Source organism: Chlorocebus sabaeus, chromosome 20 (assembly GCF_047675955.1).
Source record: "Chlorocebus sabaeus isolate Y175 chromosome 20, mChlSab1.0.hap1, whole genome shotgun sequence".
Taxonomy (NCBI): Eukaryota; Metazoa; Chordata; class Mammalia; order Primates; family Cercopithecidae; genus Chlorocebus; species Chlorocebus sabaeus.
In genome coordinates this window covers 47,527,171-47,551,014 of record NC_132923.1, presented here as the reverse complement: position 1 = coordinate 47,551,014, position 23,844 = coordinate 47,527,171, and the positions used below count along the sequence as shown (strand labels likewise).

Sequence of the window (23,844 nt, the reverse complement as noted above, 5' to 3'; positions counted from 1 at the left end):
ACAGTATTATATGAACATGAGTTTTACGCGCACCAGGTAACTAAAAGTTTACGTGACTTGCTTTATTGCAATATTCTCTTTATTGCAGGGGTCTGAAATCTAACCTGCAATACCTTTTTTTTTTTTTTTTTTAACTAGTAAAGTCTGGGCATTTATTGTGTCCCTTACACCAATAATGTACATTCTACCCATTAAGTAATTTTTCATCATCCACCCACCCCCGACTCTTCCACTTTTCCAAGTCTCCAGTGCATGTCATTCCACCTTCTATGTCTATGTATGCAGATTATCTAGCTTCCACTTAAGAGTAAGAATGTGGTATTTGACTTTCTGAGTTGTTTCACCTAAGATAATGACCTCCAGTTCCGTCCATGTTGCTGTAAAAGACATGGTTCATTCTTTTTTTACACCAGTAATATCTTTAGATCTCTCTCTCTCTCTCTCCCTTCTCTCTCTGTCTCTCTCTGTGTGGGTGCATGTGTGAACACATTTAAAATATCAAAAGTTCTTCACTAACAAAAGACCGCAGAACTCAGGAATTCCCACTATGAGAAAAACACTTAAAATATGCTTGGTTTCTAAAGCTTTGCTTATGTGACTACTGTAGATTTCCTGTTTTTCTTGTGTGCCGAGGAAACTAAAGCCACCTGGGAGTGGTATCAAGAAGAAAGCCCGTGAAGCCTTCCAAGATGGGGAAGACAAAAGAAAGCTGGCAGGATTGTGCTTGCTAAGGTGTGTCTGCGCAGTATCCGTGATTTTTTCTGACCTTCTCTCACCCCCGCACCCAACACCCATCGTCAAACTCACATCAGATGATTCAGACATGGCTCTGCTAACACTTTAATAATAGCATGGATTAATTTTAGTTTCAAGTTTAGTTTTACTGCACCACCCCATTTGTGGAAAACAACTAGCTTACTCAGCATTTTTTTCCTTTTATAAAGGAGGGAAAGAACAGAAAAGTAGTAGGAGGAAAGAGAACAAGAGGTGAGTGAGGCAACTGAAGACTGCTCTTGGACCTGCGTTGCTGTAGGGCAGGTATGTTACCTTTCTCTTAAATGCAAGTTAGTCCCTAACTCAAGACTTGGTTTCTGATTAAGAGTGGCAGCTGAGGAATGGGCAGGAAGGTCAGGGTGCCTGCTGCCTGGCCTGCAGGAGTCTGTGGCTGCCTTTAGTTCTGGGGAAGCTCAACTTCTCCACTTGAACCAGTGATAGTTGAGCGGTGACAGCCAGGCACACCGCGACCCCCTGGGTGTGCTCCTCCCTGATCATCAACTCAGGACAGCAGTGAGTGGCCTGGAAAGAACTCTGGTGGGTGCCTGCCTGACTACCTCTAACAGGCCCTGTCGCAGGCCCCAGAATGCAGAGGACAAGGAGCTTCCAGGCAATTATACCTGAAGGGAGAATTTCTTTTCTATCTTTCTAGTGATCACACTTAGGAAAGCTTCAGAATAAGAGCTCTATAAATCTCTGCGTAGAAATAAACTTAGGCCCCACATCGCTGGTCTTTATTACTTAAAAATAATTACATAGTCGAAACTCTGTGTGTGTGTGTGTGTGTGTGTGTGTGTGTGTGTGTGTGTGTGTGTGGTGTTAGTTTCCCATAGGAACATCTGAGTCACTTGTAGCTCTTGCTAAACAGATAGATACTTAGGCCTGGGAATCTGGGTTTGAACAATACTCTCAGGTGATTCTTTTTTTTTAAAAAAAAAAAAAAAAAAAAAAAAAAAAGGCAAAAAGAAGAAGAATAGAAACTACTTTTAAAATAAAGAAGATTTTTTTTAAACCACCATGTCCCATGGTGGTTGGCTGCACCTATCAATCCATCATCTAGGTTTTAAGCCCCGCATGCATTAGGTATTTGTCCTAATGCTCTCTCTCCCCTTGCCCTCCACTCACCAACAGGCCCCAGTGTGTGAGTTTCCCACCGTGCTGCCCAGCCCCCCGTGTCCATTTGTTCTCATTGTTCAACTCCCACTTAGGAATTAGAACATGCAGTGTTTGGTTTTCTGTTCCTTTGTTAGTTTGCTGAGAATGGGATCTTATTAAATTAAAGACCTGCACAGCAAAAGAAACTATCATCGGAGTGATCAGGTGATTCTTATGTACATCAGAGTTTGAAAACCAGTCCTGACTAGGATTGAACAGCTGTATTTCATTTGGTAGAAGTCAAAAGGTCTGTGGTTCCCACACAGCTAAGAAACCAGAGGTCTGGTTTATATAAAGTTGTTTGCAGGAGCAGCCACATCTTCCTAGAGCTTCCTTTATTGTTCACTATAAAGAAGGGACTGTACAGTTGCAGTCACTATAATGTGATGAACACGTTACACATCACATTACAATGTATTTCAGTGTGGAAATCAGGACCTCGTGTTTGATCTCCATTTTCCATACTCCCCTCAGTGAAGAATCAGACAAGAGCAGGTTGTACAGCAGCAGCGTGCTTGAACTTTACGGTTTTGCTCTCGTGGAAAATTTATTTGTAGTTTTTGTTTCTTAGTAATTTATAATTTGTTTATTTTGTTGAAATACATAATCTAATGGACCAATTGTTATTGTAATTATTGTAGCTTAACCTCCATTTAATTTAACATTTACTGAAATCCTATTTTTGTGCTGCATGCTATGCAAAGACAAACTTACAACGTCTTGTTTTATTATCAAAATACCCTCCGGGTTGGATGTATGATTTAACTCACAGACCCCTATAATTAACAGGCTCAGCTAGATGAAGCTGCTGGGTCAAGGCCACATAAGTAGTGAATGATAGAGCTGGTATTTTTGATGGGCATTAGATGCATCTTGAATGTTTGACATATCAATACAAAACTGAGTATTTGAGACATTTGAACACAATATTATTTTTACATTTTTCTGATTATAAGGAATTACAGACATCATAGAAAACAATTTTAATATAATGGCAATAAAAATGTGCCAGGAGATCTACAGAATAATTGTACTTTCAATACTAAATTTATGGAATTAAACTTCACCTCTAAAAAAATTACAATTAAATCCCATATACCTTTCACCTTGATTCACCCAACAGTGACACTGACTTTATCTCTCAAAAAGAAATCTAACTTATCTATTAATATATATGTAGACAATTTATCTATCTCTCTAGATATCTATAATTTATCTCTCTATATAATATGCAATATTATATGTATTGTTAGTCTTATTCTTTTTCTTATTCTTATCTGTGGGAGTAAATTGCAGAGAACCTGACCCTTCTAGGCTATGTACTTCAGCCTGTAGTTGAATTCTTTAGATTCTGGACATGCTCCTGCTTCCCTTTTGGAAAGATAGCCTGTATTCTCTAGAGTTTCCTCATCCCACAGTGGATCCTTTCCCTTCTCCCTTCTATTCCCATCACTCTTCCAAACCTGTAGATAAAAGACAAACATATAAGGTCACACTGATGCATTAGAGAACAAGTTTCAGTATATGGTGATCATTAAAAAGTTACTGCGGGTTGTTGATCAAAAACCTTATAGCGTAACCATTGTCTTTGAGGTAAATTATTCTGACAGATAAGTGGTTGCAGCAGCATAACACAGAGTAATAGGTTGCCAGATTATCCAGGCTTTTGTCTTTTACTCTCTTTTTTGTTGGTAAATATACATAATAAAATTAGTATTTTATTAATTAAGAATATACTTCGGTGACAGTATATTCACATTGTTGTGCAGCCATCTTCAGAACTTCATCATGTAAACTGAGTCTCTCTACCTTTGAACGACAATTCTGCGTTCCCTCCTCCCCCAGCCCATGGTAGCTATACTTCTACTTTCTGTCTCAATGTATTTGATTATTCTAGTACCTCATACGATATGTGCTCTTTTGTGTCTGGCATATTTCACTTGGCACAATGTCTTCAAGGTGATCCATGTTGTCGCATGTGTCATAATTTCATACATTTTTATGGCTGAATAATAGCTCATTGTAGGTTTATACAACGTTTTGTTAATCTATTCATCTTTTGATAGTCATTTGGGTTGTTTTCATCTTTTTTGGCTGTTGTGCATAACGCTGCCATAAACATCGATGTACAAATATCTGTGTGAGTCCCTGCCTTCAATTTTTTGGAGTGTATATGTAGAAGAATTGCTTGATCAAATGTTAATTCTATGTTTGGTTTTCCAAGGAGCCATCATACTGTTTTCCATAGGGACAATACCAGTTTATGTTCCATGGACAGTGCACACAGATTCCAAATCCTCAACATCCTAGCTAACACCTATTTTCTGTTTTGGGGTTTTGGGCTTTAAAAAAAAAATAGTCCTAATGGGTGGGTCTAACATGTTACCTCATTGTAGTTTTGATTTTCATTTACCTAGTGATTAATGATGTTGAGCGTGTTTTCATGTGCTTATTGGCCATTTCTTCTTTGGAGAAACATCTAGTCTACTCTGCCCATTTTTGAATTTGTTTTTTTGTTGTTGTTGTTTTTTTGCTGTTGTTGCTATTGAGTTTTATGAGTTCTTTATGTATTCTATCAGAAACATGATTTGCAAATATTTTCTCCCTTTCCATAGGTTGCCTTTTTACTCTGTTGACAGTGTTCTTTGATGCACAAAAGTTTTTAATTAAGATGAAGTATGGTGTATTTAATTTTTTTCACTTGTTTTCAGTGGTTTTGGTATCACCCACAAGAAATTATTGTGTATGATGCCAGAAATCATTGTGTATGACATACCAGAAATCCAAGGTAGGCAGAACAGGTAGTTCCCAGTCAGATTAGTGTGTTACAAATAAGGTCTTTGCTCCCTCCACTTCAAGGGAAGGAATTGGGAAGTGAAACACCACCTCCTCCAAACTAAGACCATGTCGCTGAGTGGAGTGGGTAGAATTGGCAAACAAAATGCCATGGAATCTCCTACCATTTTGAATGTGCCTTTTAAAAATATTGGACATTTGCCTGGTTGCTGTAGACTTATGACTGTTTTCCAGAGCTCCTATAAGATCATTTTAGCCATTTTTTAAAGTTGTTTTGTGATGTCTCCAAGGAGAGAAGGGTTTAGAACTTCCTAGCCTGCTATTTTACTCAATTGTCCAGGTTCATAATCCTGGTTATATGATTTCTGCATTCATCATTTGTAAGACTCATGATATCATTTGCATATTCGTGGCTATAATACTCTCTAACTTGCAGATTTTTGTGCCAGTGAGATCAGATACTTAAGGTATGCATCACAGGACTTAGAGTATTAGTGGGCCCCCTATTATGGTAACAATTACTTGGATTTTAATATTACTACTGAAATAAAACTTTAAAGAAGATAACATTCCATGTTTCATCACTTAATGTCATTACAGATTTGGGAGAGTGATAAAAGAAGCCTTCCCTGCAGTCAGCTAATGCTAGATTACATATTGTCCAATAGAAACACAGACGTCTCATCAGTCCTATGTTGATGGGTGTTTGGGAAACACTGAGACAGAGAATGACAATGTAACATTATTTCTACTGGGAGGCTCTTCTAGGTTGGAAGTTGCCATGGAATCTGGACCCAAAATGTTGGCCCCCATTTGCCTGGTGGAAAACAACAATGACAAGCTGTTGGTGAACCAGCAAGCTATACAGATTCTTGAAAAGATTTCTCAGCCAGTGGTGGTGGTGGCCATTGTAGGACTGTACCGTACAGGGAAATCCTATTTGATGAACCATCTGGCAGGACAGAATCATGGTAAGTGGTACCCTGGGACACAGGCCGGTTGCTTGATTCCAGCTATATCTCAGTTTCGTCATTCTCTACCCCAGGCACATGAAGGTAGACTCCAATTCCTTTCAATAAACCAACCTTCTCATTCTAATTCTTACCACCAAACTGCTACATTACAAGAATCCGTTCTCATATTTTTTCCCTCATTCCCATTAAGGAAACTCTCCATTACTAGTGCCCAGAATCCTAACTTCCCTTGTGTATTCAAGTCCTGGGTTCCTCTAATTGTGTCTCCTTTCTCTCAAAAAGTATTTTGCTTTCTTTATGTAATATTCCCATCAACATATGAAGATGTTTTAATCTATATAATCTTAAAAACTCTTCCTGAGTTTCACATCCCATCGTGGCCACCGACTTCTGTTTTGTTTTTGTGTTTGTTTTAGTTTTTAACCGCTTTTCAATGCAAAAAATGATCTCAATTTCCCTTTTTGAGTTTTTTTTCTCTTGTCTTTTTTCTCATGTTTGTTTCTCATGTGTTTCTTCAACCCACTCCTCTCTGACTTTGAACCCCACCACTTTTTAAGATGTTCCTTTATTAGTGACCTACATTTTGTCTGATTCATAGATTCCTCTTTGTCACCATTTTGAGTCCTTGCTTGGCATCATTCTCACATTTAGTGTCCCATGTTTTTTTATAAAGATTATTCATAAAATAAGCCATTCTTGAGGAAATACAGAAAGCACCATCTTGTATGCTGGGTTAGTTACAATCCAACCAGTCCGAATCCATGGCCCCAGGGCTGCTTGGCTGCTCTGCTGTCCCCATGCTTAGCTTCCTCCTCTTCCCTGCAGGCTTCCCTCTGGGCTCCACGGTACAGTCTGAAACCAAGGGCATCTGGATGTGGTGCGTGCCCCACCCCTCCAAGCCAAACCACACCCTGGTCCTTCTGGACACCGAGGGTCTGGGCGATGTGGAAAAGGTAAGACAGGGAGTCATAGGCAGGTTCTTTTTATTCCAGACATGATCCTTGTAATTTAATTGTTGTGATACATTTGTGAAAACTAGAAATCCAACTACAGTGAATATGGCAAACTTTGACCTGTTTGAGTCACACTTCCAGACAAGATTAGATATCATGGTACATTAGGTAAAACATTCTTTTATTTCTTGGCACAGTGGTGAATGATTTGATTCAATTTCATAAAATCTTGTTAAGCAGTTGAGTTCCAGGCCTTTGGGCTGAGTAGCGTAGACATTGGTGAACAAAGTAAAGGTCCTGCCCACAAAGAGCCCTTCGGTGTAGTGTGATTGGGAAAGAAGCAGGTTGCCGAGAGGGAGGAGATTGGAATGCAATGCAGTCCCTGCCCTCCGTCAATTCCACCTGGAGCTCTGTGGCTGGAATGGCCCTTTTGAGTTACCATGTTTTGGGACAAGGGTGCTAGGCCTTCATCCCTGGTGCTGGTCAATCACTGGAAGTCTATCCTGGAAAACTTTCTCATTAAGAGAGCTGACACCTGTGATCCAGGCAGCACCTCACAGCTTTCACCACGTACAGTTGTGTATAACAGTGCCTTGATAAGAAAGAGAAGAGGTATTGACTCCGATTCTCAGGAGATGAGGAAAGGCCTCTCACCCACCTTCTGAGCTACCACGTGAAGAGTACATTTGAGGGTTGAAATTAAGAGAGTTCAGTTTATATTTCTCAGGATGAAGCTCATCAGCCACCCACAGAGCATTCTGGAAGGCTTTGAGACACTTCTGATTGTGCTCCTCATGTAAAAGTATTTGTTCTTCCTACAATAAACATTATAAGACGAATTTTTGGTATTTAGCTTCTTATGAATGGGTGAAATAAATAATTTCTCTCTTTTTTTGTCTTAGTTTGAGACTTATTTGGGAATACTTTCTAAATTTCTATACATATACACTTTATTTTTGCCCAAACAGGCATTGGAAATTTTGTTTATTTTTCGGCTTTAGTGTTGTATAATTGACAAATAAAAATTGTATACAATTAAGCTGTACAACTTGATGTTTTGATATGTGTATACACTGTGAAATGATCACCACAATCAAGCCAATAATATAGCCATTACCTCACATAGTTACCATTTTCTTTTTTCTATGCTCTCTTTTTATTTTTTTGGTGTGGTAAGAACAATTAAGATCTGTCCTCTTAGCAGAAGTTAAGGTCACAATCAATATAGTATTGTTAGTTACAGTCACACTGCTGTACAGTAGATCTCCAGAGTTTATTTATCTTGCGTAACTGAAATTTTATACTCTTTGACTAACATTTCTTCATTTCTCCCATCCCCAGCCCGTGGCAACCACTATTCCACTCTGCGGCTATGAGTTTGACAGTTTGACTATTTTAGATTCCACAAATAAGTGAGATCATGCAGTATTTGTCTTTCTATGTCTGATTTATTTCACTCAGCCTAATGACCTCGGTGTTCATCTAAGTTGTTGCAAATGACAAAATTCCCTTTTTTGAGATTGAATATATATATTATATATATAATATTCAATATTCAATAAATATATATATGCATGCTATGGATGGGTTGGTTGTGTCCCCACCCAAATCTCATCTTGAATTGTAGTTCCCATAATCCCCACATGTCATGGGAGGGACCCGGTGGGAGGTAATTGAATGATGTGGGTGGTTTCCCCCCGCTATTCTCATGACAGTGAGTAATTTCTCATGAGAGCTGATGGCTTTATAAGGGGATTCCCCCTTTACTTGGCTATCATTCTTCTCTCTCCTGCTACCATATGAAGAAGGATGTATTTGCTTCCCCTTCCATCATGATCATAAGTTTCCTGGGGCCTCCCTAGCCATGCTGAACTGTGAGTCAAACTTCTTTCCTTTGTAAATTATCCAGTCTCGTGTATGTCTTTATTGGGCAGCATGAGAATGGACTAATACAATGCACATACACATACTCTATGTTTTCTTTTTCTGTTCGTCTGTTGATGGACATTCAGGTAGTTGCCATATCTTGGCTATTGTGAATAATGCTGCAATTATTATGGATATATTTAAATATTCATACTTCCATATTTAAATATGAATGTGAAAGTACAGATATCTCTTTAAAATATTGATTTAATTTCATTTGGATTTATACATAAAAGTAAGATTATTGGATCACATTGTAGTTCTATTTTTAATTTTTTGAGGAACCTCCATACTTTTTCCATAATAGCTGCATGAATTTACACTCCAAAAAACAGCAAATGTTCCCTTATTTTATATTCTTGCTGATAACTGTTATTTTTAATTCTTTTGGAAATAGCCATCTTAAATATGTCAGGTGATATCTTATTTTTGTTTTAATTTGCATTTCCTTGATAATTAGCAATTTTATACGCTTTTATATATACATATTGGTCATTTGTATGTCTTCTTTTGAGAAATGTGTATTCAGGTTCTTTACTCATTTTTTAATCTTTATTTTAACTTCAGGGGTACATGTGCAAGATGTGCAGTTTGTTACATAGATAAACATGTCATGGGAGTTGGTTGTACAGGTTATTTTATCACCCAGGTATTAAGCTATAGTGTCCATTAGTTATTTTCCCTGCTTCTCTTCTTCTTCCCCTCCCACGCCCTCCCATAATGCCCAGTGTGTGTTGTTCCCCTCTATGTGCCTGTATGTTCTCATCATTTATTTCCCACTTACAAGTGAGAATATGCAGTGTTTGTTTTCTATTCCTGCTTTAGTTTGCTAAGGATAATGCCCTCCAGGCCCATCCATGTCCTTGAAAAGGACATGATTTTGTTCTTCTTTGTGGCTGCATAGTATTTTATTGCGTTTACTTACCACATTTTATGTATCCAGGCTATCACTGATGGGCATTTAGGTTGATTCCATGTCTTTGCTATTATGAATAGTGCTGTAATGAAAGGAAGACATGCATGTGGCCAACAATCATATGAAAAAAAAGCTCAATATCACTGATCATTACAGAAATCCAAATGGAAACCACAGTAAGATACCATCTCACACCAGTCAGAATAGGGTATTAATAGAAAGTCAAAAAATAATAGATATTGGTGAGGCTGTGGGCTTTTACACCATTAGTGGAAGTGTAAATTAGTTCAACCATTGTGGAAGACAGTATGGCAATTCCTCAGAGAGTTAAAGACAGGCCTACCATTGAACCCAGCAATCCCATTACTGGGTATATACCCAAAGGAAAATAAATCATTCTATTATAAAGACGCATGCACGCAAGTTATTGCAGCACCTTTGTTCATTTTTAATGAGGTAGGAGGTTTTATTTGCGATTGAGTTATATAAGTTCCTTATATACTTTGGATATTAACCCCTTATCAAATATATGGTTTGCAAATATTTTTCTCCCTTTCCATTGGTTACATTTTCACTCTGCTGCTTGTTTCCTTTGTTACCTGAAGCATTTTAATTTGATGCAATCCCACTTGTCTAATTTTGCTTTTGTCACCTGTGCTTTTGGTGTCATATCTAAAAACATCATTGCCCAAAGCAATGTCAAGTTTTTTCCCGTGTATTCTTCTGGTATTTTTATGGCTTCATATCTTTTTTTTCCCTCTTTTGTCTAACTAAAATTTTGTATCCTTTAACTAACATTTTCCAACCTTCCTTTTCCCCTCTCCGCTAGCTCCTCGTAACCGTCATTCTACTTTCTACTGCTATGAGTTCAACTCTTTTAGATTTCACATATAAGTAAAATCATGCAGTGTTTGTCTTTCTGTGCCTGGTTTATTTAACTTAGCTTAACATTCTCTAGATTCCTCCAGGTTGTTGCCAATGACAGGATTTCCTTCTTTTTGAAGGCTTAATAGTATTTCATTGTATATAGATTTCACATTTTTAAAAATTCATTCATCTGTTGATGGAAACAGGTTAACTCCATGCCTTGGCTATTGTGAATAGTAAGCAATAAATATAAAAGAACAGATATCTCTTTGACATAGTCATTTCATTTTCCTTGGATGTATACACAGTAGTGAGATTTCTGGATCCAGTTTCTAGCTTTCCATTTAAGTCTTTAATCCATTTTCAGTAGTTTTTGTGTATGGTAGGCAATAGGATCAAATATAGATCTCCTGCATACATGTGGATATCTGTTTTCCCAGCACCATTTATTGAGGAGACCATCCTTTCTTCAATGTATGTTCTCAGCACATTAGTCAAAAATGAGTTCACTGTGGATGTATGTTTATTTCTGCGTTGTCTATTCTGTTCCATTGATCTCTATGTCTGTTTTCATGCCAGTATCATACTATTTTGGCTACTGTGACTTTGCAATATATATTGAAATGAAGAAATATAATACCCCAGGCTGTGTTCTTCTGGTTCAAGATTACTTTGGTTATTCAGGGCATTTTGTGATTCTGTGTTAATTTTAGGATTATTTTTTATATTTATTTAAGAATATTATTGGGGCTGGGTTGAGACAGTGGAGATGACTTAAAGCTAGGAGTTAGAAACCACCATGGGCAACATAGTGAAAACCCATCTCTACAAAAAAATAATAATAAACAAAATGCCTTTGGGATTTTTATAGGTACTTTAAAGTAATCTATCAAATGGTAATATTCTCCTGTCTAAATAGTTTGTTGTTTGTCACGAATTCCACTTCTAAGAAGAATCCTCATTGATTACTTTTTTAAAAATTAGGGATTGGGGGACATAAGTAACGAATAGGCTATTCTTCCTACCTCCAAAATCCCATATAAAATCTCCTGGAATCATGTAGAAATCTCTAGATCTCAATTTTTGTATGTGCTTTAGGAACCAGTTACACATGCTTTTTAGGGTAGAAATAATTCCTGGACTATCTATAATTTAGACATGCTCTAATTTATAAAAACAAATTTAGCCTGACCTTTAGTGCCCTTAATCAACCAGGTACTGGAGCTCCCTATTCGGTCTTATCTTCTGCACTTACCCTCTGCTCAGTCAGACCAATAAACTCTGTTCTTATTGCAAAGACTCCTGAAATCTACAGTCTCTAATTTTGTTTCTGTGGGTCTTTCTACTTGCAGAATCACCTTCATTTCTTCGAATCCACATTCTATCAATTCTTTTTTATTTTTGAGACGGAGTCTCCCTCTGTTGCCCAGGCTGGAGTGCCGTTGCGCGATCTTGGCTCACTGCAAGCTCCGCCTCCCAGGTTCATGCCATTCTCCTGCCTCAGCCTCCTGAGTAGCTGGGACTACAGGTGCCCGCCACTACGCCTGGCTAATTTTTTTATATTTTTAGTAGAGACGGGGTTTCACAGTGTTAGCCAGGATGGTCTCGATCTCCTGACCTCGTGATCTGCCCGCCTCGGCCTCCCAAAGTGCTGTGATTACAGGCATGAGCCACCGCGCCCGGCCTCTATCAATTCTTTAACATTCAGCTCACGACTTCCAGGAAGCCTTCATACCACATATACTTTCTTCAATTTTCATAGCTCTTATCTTCCTGGATAGACTTGTAATTTTTAATTTAACATTATAGCTATGGGTTCCACTTCTTATGTACATTACTAAGATGTTATCTCTTTAAAAATATTGTCATTTTTATTGAATTCATCATTATGAATGTTTGTCACAACTTTGAAATAGTCATCTTGAGAGTAAATTTATTAAATTTGCTTTTCTAAACATAAGAACAGTGAGAAGCATTCTTCAGTTTCCTGTAAGTGTTTACTGAATTTAATTGAATATAATTACAATCCCCAGTTATGCATACTATGGTATGGTTTTGTTACATGATGCATGGCCAATAAATATGTGTATACTGAAGAAGCATTAACACTCATCATGAATATCCAACTGAGAACCAGATAGTTTAGTAGTTTTTCATATATGCATCTTATTTCATCCAATTGAGGAAAAGAAAAACCCTATGAAGATTAGAATCCTTTTATATGTAAAGAAATTGTGATTAGAAGACATATTGTACTGTCAAACTGTTGTTTACATTCATGTCTATCTTCTTTGTACAGCAAGTACATTAGCTGAAATCATAAATGAAAGACTGACAAAATAAATATCTCAGTGAATTTCTAAAGACTACACCCCTAAGTCCTTTGCTCTGATGTGCTTTTTAGGGTGACCCTAAGAATGACTCCTGGATCTTCGCCCTGGCTGTGCTCCTGTGCAGCACCTTCGTCTACAACAGCATGAGCACCATCAACCACCAGGCCCTGGAGCAGCTGCAGTATCCTTCCAGGAACAGAACAGAATCACCAAGTTTCATTGACGTTATAGGAATGGAGATCCAGTCATTTCCTCCTTCCCTTTAATTTAATTACCTTTGGTGCAGCACAGGGAACCCAAGACAAAAGACAGTGTTTATAATATTTTTATAAAAGAAATGTGTGGATTGTGGGCAGACAGTTGCTTTTCCTTACCTAAGTCCTAGTTATGTGACAGAGCTCACAGAACTCATTAAGGCAAAGTCCAACCCAAGGCCTGATGGAGTAGAAGATTCCACAGAGTTCGTGAGTTTCTTTCCAGACTTTATTTGGACTGTACGGGATTTCACTCTGGAGCTGAAGTTGAATGGTGACCCTATCACAGAAGATGAGTACCTGGAGAATGCCTTGAAGCTGATTCAAGGTATCAGCAGGTGGCCTGGGTTGTGGGTGGTCCAGTGGGTGTGTGATCTGCTAAACACTGCCCGTCATCTCTTGGGTTTCATTTGTATTTGAGACTAGATTGAGGTCTGTAGAAATGGGGACTGAGGGGTATGTCGAAGAGCTCTAGGAATGGAGCCTAGTTCACTTAAGAAAAGTAGAGTCTACAGTGCAGATAAATTATTCAAGACAGATTTGTTCTTTGTACAATTAGTACTCTAGCATTCAGATTACAATGGGTGCTAAGACTTTCTAAAAACAAGATGCTTGTGATCCCTGTTTTCCCCTCTGCTTTTCTGTGTTTAGAAAATGACTGACCAGATAATTGTTAGACATGAAATTACAAAGAAAAGCCTATCTAATAAAAATATGTGTGTGTGTTAGTCCACTTTGCATTGCTATAAAGGAATACCTGAGTCTGGGTAATTTATAAAGAAAAGAAGTTTACTTGGCTCATAGTTCTGCAGGCTGTACAAGCATGGCACCAGCATCTGCTTCTAATTAGGACCCCAGGAAGTTTTTACTAATGGCAGAAGGTGAAGGAGGCACCTGATGTGTCACATGGTGAGAAAGGGAAAAACAGAGGGGCGTGGTCCCAGACTTTTAACAACCAGATCTTGTGTGAACTCATTACTACAAGGATGATACCAAGAGTATTCATGAGAAATCTGCCTCTGTGACCCAAATACCTCCCACTTGGCCCACTTCCAACATGGGGGGGTCACATTTCAACATGAGATTTGGAGGGGACACATCCAGACTACATCAACATGCTACACGGATATTATTCTTATCATGGAAGGATATAACTTTTCAATACCTGTGTAGTTATATCATCTACAAAAATGATTTTGTGTTCTAAAGTCACTTGAAGAAGCATGTGTCTTTATAATTTGTGCCTTTTCAAAATTTCTGATAATTGTTGGAATATTCATTTTACTTTCTATGTTATGATTTTTCTCTTAAACCCAACATATGTGTCCATGCTAGAATTCATAATAATTGTTTCAATGGGTTACATTTATCTGAGTTTGTATCTGATAAAACCTGATGAGAAATATCAATTCCAGTGTACTCATTGTTGCTTTCATTTTTCTATTTATGCTTTCTTGAAACATTTCTTAAAAATTCATAGGCAGAAGAGCAACACTGTCAAATTGAATATGTCTTTTTCTCTTAAGAGTTTATAGAGAAGTGATGATTATCTTAAAACTACATTTTTGGCTGGGCACGGTGACTCACACCTGTAGTGTCAGCACTTTGGAAGGAAGAGGTGAAAGGATTACTTGAACTCAGGAGTTTGAGACCAGACTGGGCAATATAGTGAGATCCTATCTCTGTAAAAACTAGAACAAATCAGCTAGTGTCTTGGTGCACACCTGTATTCTCAATTACTAAAGAGGCTAAGGTGGAAGGATCACTTGAGCCTGGGAAATCAAGGATGCAGTAAGTCGTGATTTTGCCACTGCACTCTAGCCTGGGTAACAGAGCTTTTTTTTTCTCGAAAAAACAAAACAAAACAAGATTACTTTCTTGTTACATTTAGTCTTCAGAGGATTTTGCTAAAAAATAGCTAACACTATACAAATTCTTTTAGCATTCTTGTGTTTTTCTAAAATAATCATGGTATCTTTTTTACTATACCGAATGTTGCTATTTATAATATTTATCCTGGATACTTTATTTCTGCCTCTTCTTTTTGGTCCCACAGCTCAGTTTCTACATGGAATGAAGTGGACAAGAAATTTACATTTGATATTTCTTTAATTCAGGCATTCATTTAGTAAACATCTCGTAACAATTACTTTATACTCGGCACTACGTTCAGATCCACAGATACTAGCCATGGGTTTTGTTTGTACTTGGATCAGATATCTCCCAAAGTTTCCTGCCAGCATTTTATCACTGGTGCAAGTTTCATGTGCACATAAGTATTGAACGTTTATGTTAAAGGAGGTCTGTAAGTCTAGAAGATGGCAAAAAGACAATAAACCCTGTCAAAAATACCTTTAGCTCCCTTATACCAAGACTATTTTCACTATATTCTCCGATTTTCTTATCCTTCAGGCAAGAATCCCAAAGTTCAAACATCCAATTTGCCCAGGGAGTGCATCAGGCTTTTCTTTCCAAAACGGAAGTGTTTTGTCTTTGACCGGCCAACACATGACAAAGACCTTCTAGCCAATATCGAGAAGGTGGCAGAAAAGCAACTGGATCCCAAATTCCAGGAACAAACAAACATTTTCTGTTCTTACATCTTCACGCATGCAAGAACCAAGACCCTCAGGGAGGGAATCACAGTCACTGGGAATCGTGAGTTTCCTTTTTTCATTTCTGTGGTGCCTCATGTGTGTTGAATATATAGTATAATGTGTTTCTCAGAATTTTTGTTAGATTCCATATAGAAGAACTATGTGTATACAGGTATCCACACTCAATGAAGAAATGTGTATAATTATCACACTTACTGCAATTTACAAATTCCTCTCCAATATTGCAAACTCTGTCACTGATATCTGTGGCTTCCTCATATCTGAAAAAGAAAATCCTCTACTGATAAAATAACTAACTGAATATAAAAACAGACATATAATATTTTCTTAGGGTAAGTCCTATGTGTTCAGTATTCTTTGCAAAGAGAATACAAAAGATATGTTGAAGTTTAAAAACCTCTAGAAGGCTGCGGGTGGTGGCTCACACCTATAATCCCAGTACTTTGGGAGGCAGAGGCACACAGATCACTTGAGCTCAGGAGTTTGAGACCAGCCTGGACAACATGGTGAAACCCCATCTCTACAAAAAATACAAAAATTAGCTGGGCATGGTGGAACATGCCTGTAGTCCCAGCTACTTAGGAGGCTGAGGCAGGAGAATCACTTGAGCCCGGGAGGCAGAGGTTGCAGTGTGCCAATATCATACCACTGCACTCCAACCTGGGCCTCAAAAAAAAAGGAAAAAAAGCCTATAAATAAATAAATATTAGCCCATAATTCCCTGAAAATACATTGGTAGCTTCAGAATTAGGAATAAATGCGATATGATTTACCCTGCCTCATCATTTTATCTGTGTAAACTACTTTTCTTGTAATTTTTAAATGAGAATTTGTACTTCCTGTATACCCTCTAGTATGTTAGATAAAGTAGATATTTAAATTTTTTAGCACTGTGGACTGGGGATCCATAAAAATGAAGAGTCATTACGAAAATAAAAGTGATAATAGCAGAAAGAGATAGGGATGTGGGAGTATGTGTTTGCATGTGTGCACATGCGTGTGTGTGCATGCATGTGTGTGTTCTCAGAAATGTAGCCTAGGATCCCATTGAGCTTTAATTTCATATTTAGCCCCTAAATCTCCTGGTCCATTTAGGTCTAGGAACTCTGGCAGTGACTTACGTAGATGCCATCAACAGTGGAGCGGTGCCTTGTCTGGAGAATGCAGTGATAACTCTGGCCCAGCGTGAGAACTCAGCTGCCATGCAGAGAGCAGCCGACTACTACAGCCAGCAGATGGCCCAGCGAGTGAAGCTCCCCACAGACACGCTCCAGGACCTGCTGGACATGCATGCGGCCTGTGAGAGGGAAGCCATTGCAGTCTTCATGGAGCACTCCTTCAAGGATGAAAACCAGGAATTCCAGAAGAAGCTCGTGGTAATTTGCGTTAGTCATTACTGTTCATCATCCTTCCCCTTGAAGAATGAAGCCTATACTTGCCTTTATTGACACCAATGCTCATCTGTCACTGAGGAATAACTTATCATGGATTCTCATGAGGGATAGAGTTTCAAAAGACTACATATCCCTCTTTTATCTTCCCTAAACAATTCCGGGCCATTGTTTAACTTACATTGCTCCTTCTTGTATCCTTGTACCATTGAGGACAGGAGCACAGGATGCTACCGCTGCAACAAACCATAGAGATTATGGAATGTAGTTCCATCATGTCACAGATGAAGAACCTGAAGCTCAGGAAGGTTAATGAACTTTTCCATAGCCTTGAAGAGAATTTTTAGCATTGTGAATATATGAAATTTTGTGTTTCTGATTCCACATCTACTTCACTAGAATGTATTTCTCATGAGGACCACAGTTAGATTGACTCTTCTACCAGATTCTTTAGAATTTCATGTCCTCCCTATGTTTCTTCTGGTGACATCTCTCTACATTTCCCTTGCAGGAAATCACAATGAATAAGAAGGGGGATTTCTTGCTGCAGAATGAAGAGTCCTCTGTTCAATACTGCCAGGCTAAACTCAATGAGCTCTCAAAGGGCCTAATGGAAAGTATCTCAGCAGGAAGTTTCTCTGTTCCTGGAGGGCACAAGCTCTACATGGAAACAAAGGAAAAGATTGAACAGGACTATTGGCAAGTCCCCAGGAAAGGAGTAAAGGTGAGGAATAAGGGGAACATGGGGAAGTTTATAGGATAGAGTGAATGGAGTCTTCGGCACCAGCCATGGGTAATAAGAGAGCAGAGGGATAGCATAACGTCTTAGCTTTCAATGTCCACTATTTATTATTTATTTCTTAGAATAAAAATTTTTATTCCCAAACAAAGAAAATAGTATTCAGAAATCCAGGAGAGACAGAATGAAAATTAGCCATGTGCCAAGAGCTGGTGATTTGTGTGGTTAAAGTAGAATCTTTGCATTCAAAGTTGATCAAAATGAGAGAGTATGAAATAAATAGACAATTGCATACAGAGTAATGACATTTATGGACCTGTGGAAAATGGGCTACCTACCTGGTGTTTATTACCACCACCTAGGTGATGGTAATACAACTAACTCAAAATGAGCTGTTATTACCTACAGTGTACTGTTAAACTCTTCCCTAGACATTTTAATTTCATCTTCCTAATGACTTTAAGAAGCACCCTTATTTTGGAAATTTTACAGATCTGAACTTAGTACCCAAGGATGAGTATATAACTTGCCTAAAGTTGTAGCCAGCAAGTGGCAGGAGAAAGCAAGTGCATAGATTAGAGGCAGCATTGCACACTGGAAGACAACCATATATAAGCATCAGAGATTGGGAGTTTGTACACCTGTGCACATAGTTCTGCCTGGCCAGAACCCAAAGCAGGTACAGGGAGATATTATAGCTGTGGGAGAGGCACGGGAGGCAGACAGGAAGCAGGAGTTGAGGAGGGGCTCTGGTCACACTAAAGAACCTGCACACTTTGTAGGGGGCCACTTTAGAATTTTAGGCATCAAGCAAAAGTTACAAGACCATAATTGTTTTTGCAACACTAATACCCAGAACATCAATTTTCAAGGAAATCTAAGTGCTTTTTCTTGCTTCCATAGGCAAAAGAGGTCTTCCAGAGGTTCCTGGAGTCACAGGTGGTGATAGAGAAATCCATCTTGCAGTCGGATAAAGCCCTCACTGATAGAGAGAAGGCAGTAGCAGGTATGGGGCAGGGCTCAGCTGACAGCAGGAGGGCTATGTTTATACAATGCCCTCTAACAGATCCAAAATGAGGAATTTCCTCTTCTGTGGAGCACACACTCTGCTAAATATGAAAATAACAAGGGGAGCTATGATTGTACCTCAGCCAGACAGGCACAGCCTTTCCCATCACATTCTCAAATGTGCTCTCAATGGCATGGACCTGGGTAAATTCTGTGATTTCTCACCCTGCTTTTCAGATTTGGTTTAGTCTCTCAACTCAGAAAAGTGGAGATGAATCTTCACCTATTATTTTCTTCTCTTTCTAATACCTTCATGGAGCAGTGGATCGGGCCAAGAAGGAGGCAGCTGAGAAGGAACAGGAGCTTTTAAAACAGAAATTACAGGAGCAGCAGCAACAAATGGAGGCTCAAGAGAAGAGTCTCAAGGAAAACATAGCCCAGCTGAAGGAGAAGCTGCAGACGGAGAGAGAACAGCTACTGAGAGAGCAGAATATGATGCTGGAGCACAAGCTGAAGGTAAGTCTGTCCTTGGCCTCAGCAGGCCAGACGGTCCTTGCCCAGGTACCTCAGGAAGGGCTGGTGAAGGTTACAGCAGCATCTTAGAAGGAAGCACATCACCATTTGCTGCTTGGGAGTCACTAAAAGCCCTGAATCCTTCTGTGTGTGTGTGTTTTTTGTTGTTTTTTTTGTTTTGTTTTGTTTTTTTATTGTTTCAGTAAGACTTGGAATTATTCTCTATATTCTCTATACTTAGATTCTGGAGAGGTAAGGTTGACTATGATCCCTACAAGTCCTTGGGGAATATAAATACGGTTGGAGCCGCTGTTTGGGGAGATTTTAAAAGTAATCTCAAGAGGTTAAACATACATTCCACACAGTGTATTTGATGTGAACGGCAACTGGTTTCCTTCACCAAGCACATATTACCAGGAGCTCTACTACCACCCAAACACCCTGAGGTAGATCCATGCTGACATACAACTCTCAGAAACTTCCGGACTTAAAAGGACAGGAAAGGGAAACTTGCTGCAGTTGTCACCCTGTGTGGGTAGCCTGCCCAATTTAGCACACAGTGTAGGGAGAATTCCTGCATCATCCATCTGAAAGTTCTGTCATAAGGGATTTCTGCGTCAGCTTATAAGTTCCTTTCATTCCTACAATATGGGTGACCGTGCTGCCCAATTGGGACTGAGAATTTATGCAATCAGACCAATGGCTACCTCCCAACTGGCATCTTTTGGGCGGGAACATGTAGAATTTGTCCTAATACCTGGGTTGGCACCATAGCAAAACCATAATGTGGATGAATATTAGTAAAGTTGTAAACTATGCTTCCTCACAATGTCTAGGTCCAAAGTCTCCTCTAATCATTGATAAAATGTTTTTAGAAGTAAAATAAAGAAAATTTCACACAGGTCTTAAATACAAAATGTAAGTCTTAAGAGAATAGGGATTTTTAAAAATTTACTTTCCTTCCTACATTTTCTTTAGGTCCAAAAAGATTTGCTTGATGAAGGATTTAAGAAGAAATCTGAGGAGATGAATGCAGAGATACATCAATTAAAACATATGATTGATACTACAAAAAATGATACTCCCTGGATTGCACGAACCTTGGACAAACTTGGCGATGAGCTAACTTCAATATTGTCTGCTCCTGCTAAATTAATTGGTCAGGTTGTCAAAGGTGTGAGCTCACTCTTTAAAAAACATAAGCTCCTCTTTTAAGGATATTATAGATCATACATCTATGCTTTGGACTATTTTTGATCTTGATCTGTATGTTTTTCATTTTCATTCAGGAAAGTTTTTTTTTTTTTTTTTTTTTTTTTTTTTTCAGACAGAGTCTTACTCTGTCACCCAGGCTGGTGTAATCTTGGCTCACTGCAACCTCTGCCTCCTGGGTTCAAGAGATTCTCCTGCTTCAGCCTCCTTAGTAGCTGGGATTATAGGTGCGCACCACCACACCCAGCTAATTTTTGTATTTTTAGTAGAGATGGGGTTTCACCATGTTGGCCAGGCTGGTCTCGAACTCTTGACCTCAAATGATCCACCCGCCTCGGCCTCCCAAAGTGCTGGGATTACAGGCATGAGCCACCATGCCTGGCCCTCATTTAGCAGTTTTAAACATAAAAAGTGCTTGTTAGAGGATATCAGTGCCTGGCCCACATGAGATAGAATAGATCCATACACACTTTGAAAAACTATGTTCACTTTTAGGAAATATAATTTTGAAAAATCATTTCCATACAAGAGGTCCACTGGGCCATTGCTTTTAATGGCAAAATATTGGAATGTACTTGAATGTCCTTCACATAAGATTGGTAAGATAAATTTTAGTATGTGCATGTACTGGAATATTATACAGCCAGTAAACAAATTGACAGTGAAGCTCTATTTGTACCAGTAAAGAATGGTTACAAGAGATATTGTAAAATGAAAAAAAAAAAAAGTTGTAAAGCAATGTAGATTATCTTATCACCAACGAAAAAATGCAATTATTATATGCGAGCATGCAAAGATATCTCTGGAAAGATTAATGAATATCTATTATTATAGGCTCCTGCTGGGAAGAACCAGGTGAATGTAGGGGTTGAAGGACCACATACTCTTCACTTTAAACTCTTGGATTTTGTAAAGAAATCTTATTTTACCTATTCAGAAATAAATAAGAAAATGTAAGAGACAATGCTAATAATGATAACAATAAAAACATAGTGAAATTGGCTATCAGATGATGAAATTGCGTGTTGCTTCTAGGAATTCTATCAGCCAGCCCAATGCGGGGTCTAAGACAAAGATCTGAGTACTAGAATGCAAAAAAATTGAATCCTATGCTTGTTTTCCTTTTGGCCTGGTTTTTCGATCGCTTCTATTTGTTTTGAGACTAAGGCATACACTTTTCTGTGACCTTTGAAATATCAGCTACAGTAGCCTCTACTTCCTTTCTCTGAATTCAAGTATTAAGCAGTTAGAAGCATAAATTACCAAACATTAAGATTAAGCACTGATAACAGGGATCCTGCCAACCTTGTCAGTAGTGGTCTCTTTGCAGTAGCCTCAGATAGAAAGGACAATGTGCCTTTCCAGAACCGAACCCCCTGATGGGGGATGATAGACCCAGACACATAGAGGCCTGGTGTTGACCCTTCATTGTTAGAATCTAAGAAGATTCAGTTATAGTAATGAGTGGCAGACAGCTAGGCCTGACTGACATAATTCTGAACATGGCCAATACAGTGGACCAGCCATAGGGTTAAATGGGAAGGAGAGAAAACAATCAAGTGAAATAAATGCTGTCTACCAGGAGGTTGAGAGGTAGCCCCGATAAAGTGTCACATCCATAGCCTTGATCTGAGCAAATTTCAGACCCTGAACTCAGCTGGAGTGGAGGGCAGTACTCCAGGAAAAGGGCACTGCAACTCCAGGACCCAAATAAATTATAATGATTTCCCAAGTTCTCCCCCTAGGAAACCTCTGGAGCCATTTACTGGATACCCACATACTAGGGAAATACAAACACCCAAATATTTCAAGGACCCTTGGAATCCGGATCCAAGTTGCCCATGGTACCCAGATCATGGAAACTCATCATAAAATACCTGTTAAAATAGGAAGTTAGGGCCTCCAGGTTATAAATATAGTCTTGGCCCACATGAACTTATTGCAATATAGTATTTGTTTCAAATTAAAAGCTAAGGTTTGTTTGAAGACAGATACCTTGCTTATTTTTCTGTCCATCCCCTTGGGAGTATGTTCAGGCATAGGATGTGTTAAATAAACTTCTTTTATAAAAACAATAGGATGATGCATGTATGATTATTTTCAATTGACAAAATCTCATGAACTTCCCAGAGATCAGTGGTAATAAGTTGTTTGAATTCTAAGGTCTCTGGGGTGGTATAAAGGCTACGAGGCCAGGTGCAGTGGCTCACGCCTATAATCTCAGCAACTTGGGAGGCTGAAGCAGGCAGATCCCTTGAGGTCAGGAGTTTGAGACCAGCCTGGCCAACATGATGAAACCCTGTCTGTACTAAAAATACAAAAATTAACCAAGTGTGGTGGCACATGCCTATAATCCCAGCTATATAGGAGGCTGAGGCAGGAGAATCATTTGAACCTGGGAGGCAGAGGTTGCTGTGAGCTGAGATTGTGCCATTGTACTCCAGCCCAGGCAACAGAGCTTGGGTGACAGAGTGAGGCTCTGTCTCAAAAAATAAAATAAAATAAAATAAAATAAAATAAAATAAAATAAAAGTTATGAGAAGAAAAGAAATTTTCCTGGTACAGTGTCGTTCTCTAGACCTCATGTATTACAGTCTCTGTGAAACTGGGCCAAATATGGAATTTTGTTTTCTGTGCTTTATGCAGTGACCCAGACAAATCTATGACCTCACACAAATCTGTAACTTCATGTATCACAGTCTCTATAAAACTGTATCAAAGAATTTTTCTCTGTGCTTTATAGAGTGATTCACCCAGATCTGTAAAGAAATGAAGACAATTTTAGAGCTTTCAATATCTGATATTTTACATCAGGTCAAATCTGATACTTTCAAAACTGGATAGATCTATTTCGGATAGCTTTGATGCTTGTAATAAGAATCTCATTCAATGTTATCTAAGGACTATAGTTCAAGAAGACTAAGACACTATTCAGTCAGGGCACAATAAGAACACCTTATAAGCACCACTCATCCTTCCCTTTCTGAGCATGCTTTTGACATGTTTCAATGATTCAGAGACATTCTAGTGAATCCCATTTTGACAGCAAAGTGGGATCAAGAGACCCTAAGGCCATCCTCAAGATCAATGACTCTTTAGAAGACATGGAACTCAGATATACGTCCCATCAGTACCTAATTTACTGAGAGTTTTTAGCATGAAGGGCTGTTGAATTTTGTCAAAGGCCTTTTCTGCATCTATTGAGATAATCAGGTGGTTTTAGTCTTCACTTCTGTTTATGCTGGATTACATTTATTGATTTGCATATATTGAACCAGCCTTGCATCGCAGGGATGAAGCCCACTTGATCATGGTGGAAAAGCTTCATGATGTGCTGCTGGATTCACTTTGCCAGTATTTTATAGAGGATATTCGCATTAATGTTCATCAGGGATATTGGTCTAAAATTCTCTTT

At 38.7% G+C, this 23,844-nt stretch overlaps 1 protein-coding gene across 1 annotated transcript; it reads left to right on the top strand.

Moving 5' to 3' along the window:
* The first annotated feature begins 627 nt into the window (after positions 1-627).
* On the top strand, positions 628-23,634 carry LOC119623004 (guanylate-binding protein 6). Its single transcript, XM_073008621.1, has 11 exons — positions 628-1,038; positions 5,484-5,696; positions 6,525-6,652; positions 12,766-12,875; positions 13,080-13,276; positions 15,361-15,606; positions 16,662-16,942; positions 17,469-17,681; positions 18,600-18,702; positions 19,027-19,220; positions 20,196-23,634. Exons 2-11 carry the CDS (start codon positions 5,507-5,509, stop codon positions 20,430-20,432), a joined length of 1,899 nt encoding a protein of 632 aa, XP_072864722.1. The 5' UTR covers positions 628-1,038; positions 5,484-5,506; the 3' UTR covers positions 20,433-23,634.
* Positions 23,635-23,844: the final 210 nt, after the last annotated feature.